The 13,538-nt window shown below is 51.3% G+C and overlaps 4 protein-coding genes across 4 annotated transcripts; 3 read left to right on the forward strand and 1 right to left on the reverse strand.

Annotated features, from left to right (window-relative positions):
• Positions 1 to 39: 39 nt before the first annotated feature.
• On the forward strand, positions 40 to 1,437 carry KD926_001597 (putative RNA polymerase II Elongator complex associated protein Kti12; the record flags this gene model as incomplete). The annotated part of the gene is made up of 3 exons (XM_053105164.1): positions 40 to 45; positions 108 to 452; positions 526 to 1,437. The coding sequence occupies 3 exons, from the start codon at positions 40 to 42 to the stop codon at positions 1,435 to 1,437; spliced, it is 1,263 nt and encodes a 420-aa protein (XP_052951625.1).
• Positions 1,438 to 1,588: 151 nt separating this feature from the next.
• KD926_001598 (phosphotransferase family protein) lies at positions 1,589 to 2,869 on the reverse strand (the record flags this gene model as incomplete). The annotated part of the gene is made up of 3 exons (XM_053105165.1): positions 1,589 to 2,288; positions 2,408 to 2,703; positions 2,780 to 2,869. 3 exons carry the CDS (start codon positions 2,867 to 2,869, stop codon positions 1,589 to 1,591), a joined length of 1,086 nt encoding a protein of 361 aa, XP_052951626.1.
• A 2,097-nt stretch (positions 2,870 to 4,966) lies between these two features.
• On the forward strand, positions 4,967 to 6,652 carry zrfC (putative ZIP Zinc transporter; the record flags this gene model as incomplete). The annotated part of the gene is made up of 4 exons (XM_053105166.1): positions 4,967 to 5,307; positions 5,369 to 5,500; positions 5,567 to 5,807; positions 5,873 to 6,652. The coding sequence occupies 4 exons, from the start codon at positions 4,967 to 4,969 to the stop codon at positions 6,650 to 6,652; spliced, it is 1,494 nt and encodes a 497-aa protein (XP_052951627.1).
• Positions 6,653 to 7,742: 1,090 nt separating this feature from the next.
• KD926_001600 (carnitine:acyl carnitine antiporter) lies at positions 7,743 to 8,950 on the forward strand (the record flags this gene model as incomplete). Its single annotated transcript, XM_053105167.1, has 3 exons — positions 7,743 to 7,994; positions 8,235 to 8,848; positions 8,899 to 8,950. 3 exons carry the CDS (start codon positions 7,743 to 7,745, stop codon positions 8,948 to 8,950), a joined length of 918 nt encoding a protein of 305 aa, XP_052951628.1.
• Between the last annotated feature and the right edge of the window lie 4,588 nt (positions 8,951 to 13,538).

Genomic DNA, 13,538 nt, shown 5'->3' on the forward strand with positions numbered 1-13,538 from the left:
TCGCAAGCATTTCTTTCAACCTCAACACCGCGTCGCACCATGCCGGTAAGCGCTCGTCCCCTGGACCTTTCTCTGCCTAATTTCTGACTCGTTTCAATTCCAATCAGCTCATAATCCTAACCGGCTTCCCCTGCTCGGGCCTCACCTACCGCGCCCGGCAAATCGCCTCCGGGCTCGAATCCACACAATCCACACTCTTCGAATCTGGCACCATCCCCGCCTCCAAAACGCGATACAAGATCAATGTCGTCTCGACGCACGATGCGTCCCACCCACGAACTGTCTACGATCATGCGCGCACTGAAAAAGAGGCCCGTGGTGTTGCGTACACCCGAGCGAAACGACTACTTGGCAAAGACAGTTTCGTAATTCTGGATGGCATGAATTATATTAAAGGATATCGGTATCAGCTATGGTGCGAGGCCAAGGCGCTAGGGACGACATGCTGTGTGGTATGCTCCTCGTTCTGGCGGGTCGGTGTCTTTGGTTTCATCGGAGATAAGAGCTGACTGGAGTTCGCTATAGGTGCATGTCGGTACGCCCGTTGATCAATGCGTCACGAACAACGACGCACGCACGCATCGCCAAGAGCATCATATTCAGACAGGCACGAACGAAGCCGCCAAGGACGTGTCCGCGGTGACAGCGAGAACCGCGGATGCAGCCGCAGACCCAGAAACCCCAACCACAGACTCAACAGAGCCCTACCCCGCGGAACTCCTCAACAACCTCATCTTTCGATACGAAGAACCCAGCACCCACAGCCGCTGGGACAAACCCCTCTTCACCGTGCCGTGGGAGGACGCCGAGCCGCCAATCGCGGACATCTGGAGCGCGCTAACTGGCATTCCACACCCATCTGTCTCCGAAACGCCCGACCACGAACCATCCACCCTCGCATCCTCGTTCGCAGCGACGCACATCTCCTCGGGCGCCAGCGTAGCGGGATCACTTGCGACGACAGCCACGCGGGCAGGCGGGCTCGGACGACCGCGCGTAAAAGTGCGACCGCACCAGGCGACCGTGCTGCCCGTGTCGACGGACTCGTCAGCCCTATATGACATGGAGAAGCGGACTTCGGCGATCGTGTCGGCGATCCGAAACTTCACGCTGTCGACGCCGTCCGCAGAAGCGGCATTAGCGCAGAGTGACGAGTCAAAGGGGATTAGTATTCCGGTGGGGGAGGCGTCAACGCCGGTGTTCATCCCGGCGCATGTGGCGATCTCGGGCACGACGGATGAGTTGGCCGGCGCAGGTGGGATACTGGCTCTGCCGCGATTGCAAAGGCTGCGGAGGCAGTGGATCTCGCTGAACCGAGCGTACATTGCGGGAGGACACGCGGCGAATACGGCAATGGCGGGGGGGATAGGTTCGGGGCAAATCGGGGACGCGTTTGTGAGGTTTTTGAATGCGGAATTTGGGGTCGAGGAAGAGTAGCCTTCGTTTCTCTGGACGATGTTGACTGAACAAGTAAAAAAACTATAAAATCCTAACTCCACTTCACCCACCTCATTCTTCCATCCTCCCTTTCTTGAAAAGAAGAGTAAAAAATAACTTAAAAAAAAAGGAGCTACATCATAGTGGCCTTTTACAATTTGCCTTTTTGGGGCAATGCGGCTTGCACTTGTCGGACCCGTTCCCACGCCCCCAAAGCGAACGGGACGGTCTTTTGGGCATATTCCTGCGCCCGAGCGCTGCTAGCCTGCCTCAACGCATACCGAGCTTTGATGCCCTGCATGATCACGGAGCTCCTCCACGAGAAGAACGCGTCGCCCCAAAGTATATCAGGGGTCGGGTCCCAACCGGCCAGTTCGCGATACCACCGCACGCAGTCATCACGCGTGGGCAGGCCCAGGATCGTGTTGGGTTGGAACTCATCGGTCTTGTGATCCGTGCCGTCGAGGAAATACGGGCTCGTGAGATTGCACAGGTCCGACAAGGGATGGCCTACCGTTGCCATCTCCCAGTCTAGGATGCCAATCACCCGCGGCTCTGTCTTGTGGAAGACCATGTTGTCGATCTTGTAGTCGCCGTGTACCAGGCTGCCGCGGTCCTGCGGCTGAGTCGCCTTGTTGGAAAAGAACTGCACCATGTCCATGAAATGTGGGAGCTCGCCGACGGGTTCCTTGCTTTCCACGTCTACCGCTTGGGATTGGGCTCTGGAGACCGCTGTGAACGTGGCGATCTGTCGGTCATAGAAGCCCGATGGCTTCCCGAAATTCTCCAATCCGATTGATTGGGGAACGACTCGGTGGAACTTGGCGAGCGTGCGGACCGCGTCTTTCCATCTGCAGGAATTACCAGGTTTTAGTGACCGAGTCACGAGGGCAGGAAGAGAGAGGAGAGGAAGGACCGCATGAAGGAGATAGGGGGGCATGGTTTCTCTCCCTCTCAATCGTGAACCTACAGTGCATTTCTTTCCTCTGCACCAACTTCAGGCATGGCCGGGTCGGTGAATATTCGTCCATCCAGGAATTCCATGATATAGAACGGGGTTCCAACGACGCTGCTATCCTCACATAGACAATAGGCTTTCGGTACGGGCACATCGGTCTGTTCGAGGGCATGGATGATCTTGTATTCGCGCTCGACTTTGTGGGCCGTCTTCGACAGCAGTTGGCCGGGAGGTTTCTTGCGCAGTACGTATTTCTTTCCGTCGGCGGCGATCAGCTGGTAGGTGGGATTCGATTGTCCAAAACCGAACTGTTGGGCCGCGGATTAGCCAGAGTTCTGCGGTTCATTGCATCGCATGGGCCGTGTGTGCGCTTGCCTGTTTCACCTCCAATGGTGTCTTTATGATTGGCACATTTGTGTCGATATAGCGCTCTAGCGAAGCAATGTCGATCGGTTGACGGACGGCTCCGGCCATGACGAACAAGGGGGGAAGGGGTTGCGTATCGGACGAGTTCAAGTCGGTGTGGTGTATATTGAATTATCGATATGTGAGTAAGGTATTTGGGGTGTGGTTGAGCAGTAGAACCATGGTGGACAACAGATGGTTTGTCGGTAATAAGAACAGGGTGATCGCAATGCCCTGTGCAGCTCGGACCGAGGCTAAACAGCGACTGGCATTTGCGGGGAGTGTTGAATATGGGCAACTGTGGCATACGCTATGTGGCTGGTGGGCCAAGTGAACGTGGCTGAGGTGCCAAGAACTAGCGGACCACAGAACCTCATCTCTCTGTATCTAGAATATTCAACCAACTAAGCAATATACTGAACCTCTCACTACGTACATCCCCTTTGACCCCTATACTAGAGCTCATCCAACACCTACTTGCGACAGGGAGGCGCCCCCACCTAAAGTGATGACCATGAACTACTATATAAGGCAATGCGCGTTCCAATCTGACGGATTGGAATTCTTGTCACCTCCTGAAGCCAGGGAGCTTCCCTGTACGGAGGAACGTTCCTCCGGAACGTCCCGGTTAGTTAGTATAGGATCGAGGGACCCTCCGGTTGGCATCCAGGAACCTTCCTGGATGTCCTGCAGGCAGTATATAGAGCCCCTGGATCCTCCCTCCTAGATAGCCTTTCCTCCCTATGGGAAAATTCCTTGACTACGAGTCATAAACAAACTTGTCTTTTACTAAGCTCCTTTGTAGACCGTCACAATTCTGGTCTTTTAGTAGCCCGGTAGGCAACTGCTTGCCTCAAGAAGTATAAGGGGATGAGAGAAACGAGCATACGTGATTTTCGGAGATGAAGGTGATCGACGATCCCAACCAGCCACTGTACTTTAGCCGCACCTCATCAGAGGTCATTCGAGCTACGGATTTAATCAACGGTGAGGAGTGCTGAATTAGCAATGGTCGTGGGAGAATCGTGCTTGATCCTGTATACTTGTTTTTATTCATAGAGTAGACCAACCGATCCTTTGGTAGACTGTTTTAATAAGGCGCTTTAGTGCTTCTTCTGTAGTATAAAAAGGCCCGCAGACTCTTAGCATTCTCAGTCTTCTAGTTGCGGCGCCGCTGCGACTCTAAGATTTTCGTATCAATGATGAGCAGGGTCTATATGGGGTATTTGTTCGACCGTGTTGTCGTCCGAGGCTGAGTGCCAAGTTGAATCGAGGGTATACCAGAATATCAGATCACCATTTCGAGAACATTGCCAAGGAGGACCTTGATAGACGCTCTCCTCCACCAGAACTATGCCCGTCGCAAGTTCTCTGGTGGAACGATTCTTCCCGACAGCAGCAGCCGATGTTACATCGTTCTCCTCGCAAGGGAATATCTCCGAAGACGTGCATACCGCGTCGGCCACGCGATGCGAAACACAGTATCACGATCTTCAGCCCATCACACGAGACACTAATAATCGCCACTAAACCTGAATGTCCAGAAAAATGACAGAAAGTGCCAAGACCTCCTCTCTGCCAAGGCTTGGTACGAGGACCTTGCGGGCAACAAGCTATGGAGCATATCTGCGCTGACGTCCAATGCCCGTGGACTCTCACGCTGGTGGTTCCTCTGGCCGCTCTTGGCAAGCGTCCATGATACAAGGCCTCGTGCTTGGCAACGGACACCTTGGTAGTTAGGGCCTGTTCGGAAATATCTGCGGGCGGAAGTGTCAGCAGCTTTCGCCCATAAACGAGGCGAGATCCCACGTTGGCTAGACAGTGTAGACAAATCCCGTTATTACTGTCGGCTGAAGCGAAGCTAAACCAAGCTCATCTCGGTGTTTTCCGGTCATAGCGTGCCATTTCTCTGTGAGATCCATTTTCTGTGAGAAACCCGGTGGACGGACAGCCGACAAGCAAACGGATATCAACTTCTTACGGACTTCCAGATAGAGTCTCATTCATTCACTGGATCCCCCTGAACACCTTGGGAGAAAGGAGCAAGAAGAGACCGAGACATAAATACCATCCCAGGTTGCCGAGCTCTCGTCATCCAACTCGCACCCTTCCTTCTTTGATCCTGCCCCTCTCCCCTACACCACAACCCTAAGACCAAAGCCCATCATGGTCCGAAGTCTCTTTCTCACACTCCTCGCCGTCGGCGCCGTGTATGCGCAGTCAGCCTCCTATAGCGGCTGCCATAGCCACGGAAGTATCGAATACTGCTTCGGTCCTGATGGCGAGGAGACTGCCATGTCTACGCAGGCTACGGCCACCGCGACGTCCGTGACTGCCAGTACGACCGCGTCGGCGGCCTCGTCTACCGTCACGGGGTGCCACAACCACGGAACTGATGTGTATTGCATTGAAAGCGACGGGTCCGAGGTCCAGGTGTCTTTGGAGTCGACTCCAACGGGTGAATTGCCGGCACAATATACGGGGTGTCACTCCCACGGGGGGGATCGGTCCGTTGCGCTATACTGTCCGCTTCTGATTAAGAGATGTAGTAGCTAACCAGCTGCGTAGATTCTGTATGGATCCCGATGGCAACGATGTCCAGATCCTTGCGGAAGGCGAATCCACTTCGGATAGTGATAGTGGGGACAGCGAGTCTGGGGAGTCTGCGGGACAGAACTGTCATTTCCATGCTGGTGTTGAGTACGTTTCCCTTCGTTTCCCTTTTCTTCCCTCTCTCGGATTGATCGTAACTAAGCAAACTGATAGACACTGCGTCGGAGCCGGCGAGTCTGAACACTCTAGCGAGCCGTCCTGCGGCGTGCAGACCCGTGACTACGACATGCCCTTACGAATCGGCACACTGTTCGTGATTCTGGTCACCAGCGCCCTGGGTGTCTTCCTGCCCATGCTGCTGGTCAAGCTACCCTCGCAGAAGATCAACGTGATGTTTTCGACTGTGATCAAGCAGTTCGGAACGGGTGTGATTCTATCGACGGCTTTTGTCCATGTTCGTCCTCCGTCTCTCCCTCCCAAGATACCAGAGCAAAGCAAATCTAACACCGCACCGAACAGCTCTACACCCACGCCAACCTCATGTTTACCAACGACTGCCTCGGCGAGCTCGAGTACGAAGCAACCACCTCAGCGATCGTCATGGCAGGAATCCTCCTCTCCTTCCTCACCGAATACATTGGACACCGGATCCTCCTCGCCCGAAACCGCAGACACGGCGCCACCGCAACCCACACCCCAGACAGCGAAACCATGACCGAGAACGGACACAAAACCGACGCCGGTCAGCAACCTGGAGCCCACACGCTCGCGCATCTCGGCCACAGCCACGGCCCTCACGACCCAACCCAGCCGAACACCAAACTCTCAGTGCTGGTCATGGAAGCCGGCGTCATCTTCCACAGCATCCTGATCGGACTTACGCTGGTCGTGGCCGGCGACTCATTCTACAAGACGCTCCTCGTGGTGATCGTCTTCCACCAGTTCTTCGAGGGCCTGGCGCTAGGCGCGCGCATCGCCGTCTTGCCCGGAAAGATCTTCCCCAGCAAGACGATCATGGCGACGGTGTTTGCGCTGATCACGCCCATCGGGATGGCGATTGGGATGGGGGTGATTCATTCGTTTAATGGCAATGAGCGCAGCACATTGTTGGCACTGGGAACATTGGATGCACTGTCGGCGGGGATTTTGGTCTGGGTTGGACTGGTGGATATGTGGGCGAGAGATTGGGTGCTTGAGGGTGGGGAGTTGTTGAATGCGCCCATGGCTCAGGTGCTTACTGGTGGGGTTTCCTTGATCGCGGGCATGGTGTTGATGTCATTATTGGGGAAGTGGGCTTGATCTTCTTGATTGTCGGAACTCCGAAGTTTGAGTTGTGAATGGATTTGATGGGTTATAGTTTATATGGATTGTTGTGAAATAGAGTCTGTATATGGATGTATATATAAGGGGGTGAGTCAGGGTGGTGGGAAATTTTGATACCCCGAGACGATACTTAGATTTTTCATATGGACAATAATTTGAAATGATAAAGATCAATATACCCGAATCCAAAACCTTTCGATTTCTTAGGGATGTAAAGTGTCACGGAGTGTTGTTCCTCTACTTTATGTTGATGAGAGTTCCGGTGGCTGGCGGAATGTCTGGATGTTTCCGTGGCAGGAATGCAGGGCAATGCGTCGAACCAAGGGGTGCGCCTATCTCATCCTATGCAGCGCAAACAATAGCTGTTCATTCTATCAAGGAATGACGAGGAGTGAGTATCCTAAACGTCTGGATGGCTTTGAGTGGACATTAAGACAAGGAAAACAGGGAGGACCACTCCGTTGCCACGACCACCTTTTGTCGCTTTCTTGTGTAGGCAGAATCCCGGTCTGTACCAAGTTATCAAAGGTCACTGTTTTCCTTTGACTAGAGGTACGGTATGCAGCGGTCGCCAAACCCTTCTAGGCCCGGGCGATCACTCGTCAGCCGGCCCGGTGCCTATCGGGAGTGCATACTTCGGATCAACCGTACACAAAAGTAAGCGTCGGCCGCGGGGTTTCGGGCTGCCGGTTGTTTGTGTCGTTTGCGTGGTTTGCATTCATTGCATCTACCTAAAGTTACCCCAGGTTCACTCCCTTCCTCCGGTCGCGGAGAAATGTGTTGATGCGCGCCGAGCCGAGGTCCCGGCGCATAGTCACTCGGCTGCGGGAGCTCTCGTGCTTGGGGACTGACTCTCTCTCTTCCTCTTTTCCTCTCCCTCTCTCTCTTTCTTCTCCTCATCTCCTCCTGGCTTCGTCTTGTGTTGCATCTTTGATTTTTCCCCTTGCTTTCTTCTCTTTGTTTTCTACAACTCCCTCGTTTTCTTTCCTCTGTCTACTGGCTACCTACGCTGCCTTTCTCCCCCGGTCCCCCCGCGCCTCGGTATTCTTCCTGACACCCCGCCATCATGTCTTCCGCCTCTGCTTCCACCCCCGACACCATTCGTGATGATGTCAAGGTCGCCGAGACGAAGTCCGTCAACCAGACTGTTGCGCAAATCCGTTCTCTAGCGGCCGGCGCGGCCGGCGGTATCTGTGCCGTGGTGGTTGGACATCCGTTCGATCTGGTCAAAGTGCGACTGCAGACGGCCGAGAAGGGGGTTTACAAGGGCGCGATGGATGTCGTGAAGAGGACGGTTGCCCGTGAGGGGCTGGCTCGAGTAAGCTTGCGGTTTCACTTGAGTTAAAGGATTTGGTTAACTGGATCGCAAGGGATTATATGCTGGCGTTTCGGCTCCGTTGGTGGGCGTTACTCCTATGTGTAAGCTCCCTCTCTCCAATTACCTCGGTCGCGAGGGCCAGGAGGATAAAATAACAAGGTTAATAAATGTTTAGTTGCTGTCAGCTTTTGGGTACGTGATCTATAAGCTCGGTCCTGGAAGAAAATCTAACTTCTACAGGGTTACGATCTTGGTAAGACGCTCGTCAGCAACTTCTCCCCCGTGCGCGTGGAGAACAACACCCCCCAGTACACCATTGGTCAGATTTCCGCCGCCGGGTTCTTCTCGGCCATTCCCATGACCCTGATTACGGCCCCCTTCGAGCGAGTCAAGGTCCTACTGCAGATCCAGGGCCAGAACCCGCCGCCACCCGGCCAGAAACCCAAGTACTCCGGCGGTCTGGACGTGGTGCGACAGCTGTACAAGGAGGGCGGTATTCGCAGCGTGTTCCGCGGCAGCGCCATGACCCTGGCTCGTGACGGACCTGGATCGGCGGCCTATTTTGCCGCGTACGAGTACATCAAACGGTCGCTGACGCCCAAGGACGAGAACGGTAACGTCACCGGAGAGCTATCGATGCCGGCCGTCTTGACTGCCGGCGGTGCGGCAGGGATCGCTATGTGGATTCCCGTCTTCCCTGTTGACACGATCAAATCGCGTCTGCAGAGCGCCCCCGGACGGCCGACGATCGGCGGCACCATTCGCTCCGTGTATGCCAGTGGCGGCTTCAAAGCCTTCTTCCCTGGGTTCGGACCGGCTTTGGCCAGAGCCGTGCCTGCTAATGCAGCTACTTTGTATGTTATTCCTTCTATTTTGGATTACTCTTTACTTATAAAGATCGCAGCGCCGGAGTCGAAGTCGCTCACAAGTTCATGAAGAAGTTTTTTGATGACTAGATAGGAAGCGCAGCGCTGAATCAGTTGTTGGTTCTTTTGTATATCTATTGGTTCGGTCTTGTTATTTTTACATTATCTATGTCTTTTTGTCTAGAGGCATTTGCGAGCATTTGAACAGCTTATATACTCCTATCCCCGTGTTTAGACTTTCTAGACTGGTTCTATAAACAACCTACGGTTCGAGTCTTCTGGCTGAATGATTGATACTGTTATTTGATTAGGTTATGTGCCTTGGCTCCTGCCTCAGGCCTTGAACTACTTCCAGGTCGACTACGGTGTATGTCAGTCAGCATTTCCCTTGAGTTAGAGGAGAGTAAGCTACGTTGGCTCAGCTCATCGTGGTAACAGAAAAGCTCGGCGTGGTCAGGGTCATGGCCGATAATTATCTATCCACGCTGAGCATCGCACATAGCTGTTTGGTGAAGCTTCATATGGACTGCATGCAGAGAGATCAATCTTTAACAACGTCCTATATTCGATGAACTTCTCCAACTTTGACGCCCACTCTCGTATGCTTGTATATCCAGCTTCGTCTAACCAGAGACAAGTCCGACCGTCAATCCAACCCCCGAATATCTTACCAACAACCCTTTTGAAAAAAAGCAAAAACGATAACCCCTGTACAAAACAATTGTACGGAATCCAAGACTTCGGCCACGTATCCATCAATACTGATGATTTCCTAAAATAGGTGAAAGCTTCCCGAACTCCATAGACGGGGTGAGCCCCTACCGTCAACCGGCATCTTCGTCCCTTCACCATCAAAACATCTGGTCAGGCCAATAAGCGCCGGTGGGATCGTTTAGCGCCATGCCCAAGGTCTTCCCAAACCAGTCAACGATCAAGGCGGAGCTCCCTGGATTCCTGTCGATCGGCTGAAATTGCCGATGCTGCCCTGGTGGATATTAACAAGGACTTCACAATTTGAACCAGGGCTAAACTTTCCGCAATATGGTCCCAGGCAGGCGATTATTGTGAACAGGTGTTATTGGTATGTAGTCGCTGCGCAAAGCTAGCCTATATACCTGTTGCGCCGCTTGTCGGGTCTGACAGGACATGAACAGCCTCCAAAAGGGATAGGTCTCCGTGCAGCTCCACGGCTTTTGCACGATTCCAACTGTTTGTCATTGCCCCTCTAGGCAGGTACCTACCTTGTCAGGAACCTATAGAAAATTATTCTAGGGTTTTTAGGGCTTTGGATTCTTTGGAGCTCGGACTGTCCACTCAGCTGCAAGTGGCCTGCTAGTAATCTGAAGTCACACTTCTAGATATGTGACGAAAGCTAAAACAATTATATTGATATCAGCACTGACCCATCTATTAGGTCTCGCAAAGAGGCTATTCGCATAATAGCACATTCGGACACATCCGGAAGCACCGTTTATTCGGTCTTCTCAAAGCACCTAGGCTCTCTCAAAGCATATGCGGTTCATTACGAGCCATGAAGAGCACTAATTAAACGAAGCTACCTGTCTAATCGTGCCAGCTTTCGACGTTTATTTATTGATGAGCCGGACTTCGTTGCTAGACAGCGCAAGCGTTGGAGGCTTTATGATGGAGTTGGACTTAGTCAAGGCCTTGGCCGCTACACATCAACCTCACGAGTCACTGCCACTCTCAAGAATATTTCTGTTTCGCTCTTTACCTGCACTCCGGACACCCCCGATCCTAATGAATACGCCTTTTTATTATTATTATTATCTCCCCGATCGAATTAATACTTGCTGATTGACTTACAGTGTAAGTCCATCAACCCCACCGTCTTAATGTTCGAAACCGCGTTTATTCGACTCATAACTGTCAGTATATCATTAGTTTTCCCTCAACCAAACCCTACCAGCTGTCATCTAACAGGCACAAATCAGCTACGATAAATGCGCTTGATCGGTTCGTACATCAGCATTACGTATGCCGATATATACTTCCGGATATAAAGTATATAAGAGGAAAACACAAGCTTTCTAGGAAAGTCTTTGAACACTGTCTCCGAGATAAAGTTTCAAACAACACTCTGCGTTCACAAGTGTTACTGGTGAAATAGTTAGTTCCCCCCTAAGGGCTTGGGTAGCTGATTTGCTATTATGCGGAGACGAGAACAAAGAGGCGTGGCCATTCCATAATCAGGGTAAAAGCTCGCGTTATGAGTATCACTAACGCCAATAATTATTGTTATGTAGACGTTTTCCACGGCAATCACAACCCTTACTGGACATAAGTATCATATCTGCACGCCTAAGGATTTATGTGGATGGCTTTATAGCAATTGTATGGGATGTTTGAACCGCATGTCTATTTAAAATCTCGATAATTTGACCATCTAACAACCAGGCCAATACAGGGTTCGTATCCTGCTCGCGATTCATTCACAGGATGGTATTGAAGTGGGAAAACTCAGGGGGATGGAGGAGTTCGATCGGTCCGAGCTGTACGAGGCCTAAGCCATAAGGAGAATGCAAATGAATGAAGTGATAATACTCTATCTAAAACGTAGCTTAGAGTACAGAGGTTCTTGAGTGCTTAGGTGTTGAAGAGGATCGTGGCCTCTGCAAAATATGAGCCTCGGACGGATTAACGTTGTTCCCGACCTCCGAGCTAATTATATCTCATCAGGTATAGCAACATTGGCACATGTCGATTCAGAGATCATTCGCGTTCGAGAACAATGACCTGGCGGCATAACAGCATGTTGGACTATACGGCAGGAAACACTAATCCTCATATCCACGACTGTTAAACTGTTAGAGTAGATGTTCGATTTCGACTCTCACGAACGACTTCGTTGATGGCCTCATCATCTCAAACGAGCTGCCGAGATTAGTTCGCTAAAGCCGAGCAGCTGACGTAAGGAATAAACGGAACATCGGTTCGCCCCACCTCTGCAAAGACGGAAAATAGAACAGAACCCATCATGTACAATTCAATAGCGCCCCGACGCACCGTCCTGCCGAATGAACTGGTGCGGAGATTCCTCAAGCACTTCTAGAAGTAAACAGTCGCGTCGCCTTTTTCCAAAAGTTCAGAAGGCATGCAATTCATGCCGTCTGGGGAGAAAGAAGGTAGCTTGCTTGGCCTTGTCTATATATTTGCGCCCCTTTCAGTTAAGTAAAGCTGATTTATACAGTGCGACGGACTAAGACTCTCCTGTTCCACATGTGTCCGCCTTCATAAGGACTGCAATTATGATGGCATTGGAAAAGACGTAAAAGTCATTGGAAGGCCGCAGGGGGCACATTGGAGGCAAACAACCTGCTATGACCTGGCGTTGGAAGTACTGTTGCAGCCATTCAAAATTCCACGCCAGCATTGCATCACTTTCAATTATCTGCGAATCTCTTATTGCCAGCTCCATCTCTACTGAGATAGGGGTACGTCTTAACGACACAAGAGCTTGAATTGGGATTTTAGAACACCGTGAAAGAAGCGACACGGCGGCCACGACTTCCACAATATACTTTGCCTTCTTTCAGGCGTCCAAAGAAATACATGTAGTTGCACAGTAGCCAAAGCTAATGAAAATATAAGATCTGCTTAATCGGCTGTCCTCCAATAGAACAATCCTCCTCGAGTCTCTCAAGCAGTACCTCTATAAGTTCTTCTTGACAGGAGTTTGAAAGAAAATTTTCAAAACAGTAAAACCTCACAGCAGTACCGGAGTTCCCGACAAGGCTCATGTATCACTCGACATGCCACCCCTTCAGTTGGACCTGCTGACTGGACGAAATATACAATCGTCTTTGTGAGTTCATATTTATGCCTTATTTTATCTCATTTTGCGAGGACAGACTGCGCTGTATCCCAGTTTACTCTTGATGAATACGGAAGCGTCGCAGGAAGCAAATTTTACTTTGTTTATGTAAAACATTGGCCAATCAATACACTACAGAACCAGCCTGGCACGACTGCAAAAGGTGAATTCCTCATATTATAGAATCAGTAATTAATGCAAAAGGGACAAAATCAAAGAGCAGATAACGTAGAAGGATTATCATGAAAGGGCCATGTCACGCCTGACCTCCATTGCAGTTTCGCGTGACACATGACATCGTCCTTGGTAGAGAAAAGCCCATTTACTACAACCGATGCCTTCATACCACGAAGTCAGGAATGTAACATTACTATCCTCAGCGCATTCGGCTGGTCGGGTCTGTGTCGAGCAGGGGTTATTGAGCCTCTAGGTCCCCGCCGAGGAGCGGGCCTTGAAAAGGAAATAGATCCAGATCTCGCAGCGAGCCTCTATCGTCAATTTTCTTATTAAGTTTCAGATATAGTCAGCTTAGAACGGCATTCTATTGCCGGCTCGATGTTAGGAGGAAAATACCGCCTTAATATTCTGATTTCTGATCTTCAAAGGAAACAGTAAAGGAGCGATTATAGGCATTGTGACAATGAGTACGACGTTCCATAAAGGGCAGCCAGAGCTGATAGGATAACTAAGGGAAGTAAGTACTTTGAGGGAGTAACTGTATTGAATTAGCGTTCCGCTCTAATGGTCCTTACAGTGCATCGTATTCTGTGCCGTTGGTAGAACTCGAGCAGTAGCTCCGGCAGAAAATGATGTCCTTGGCTCCGCTGTTCGACCGAACCACAA

The sequence above is a fragment of the Aspergillus affinis genome, assembly GCF_023601865.1.
Source record: "Aspergillus affinis strain CMG 70 chromosome Unknown NODE_131_length_100673_cov_99_866064, whole genome shotgun sequence".
In the NCBI taxonomy this organism is placed as follows: domain Eukaryota; kingdom Fungi; phylum Ascomycota; class Eurotiomycetes; order Eurotiales; family Aspergillaceae; genus Aspergillus; species Aspergillus affinis.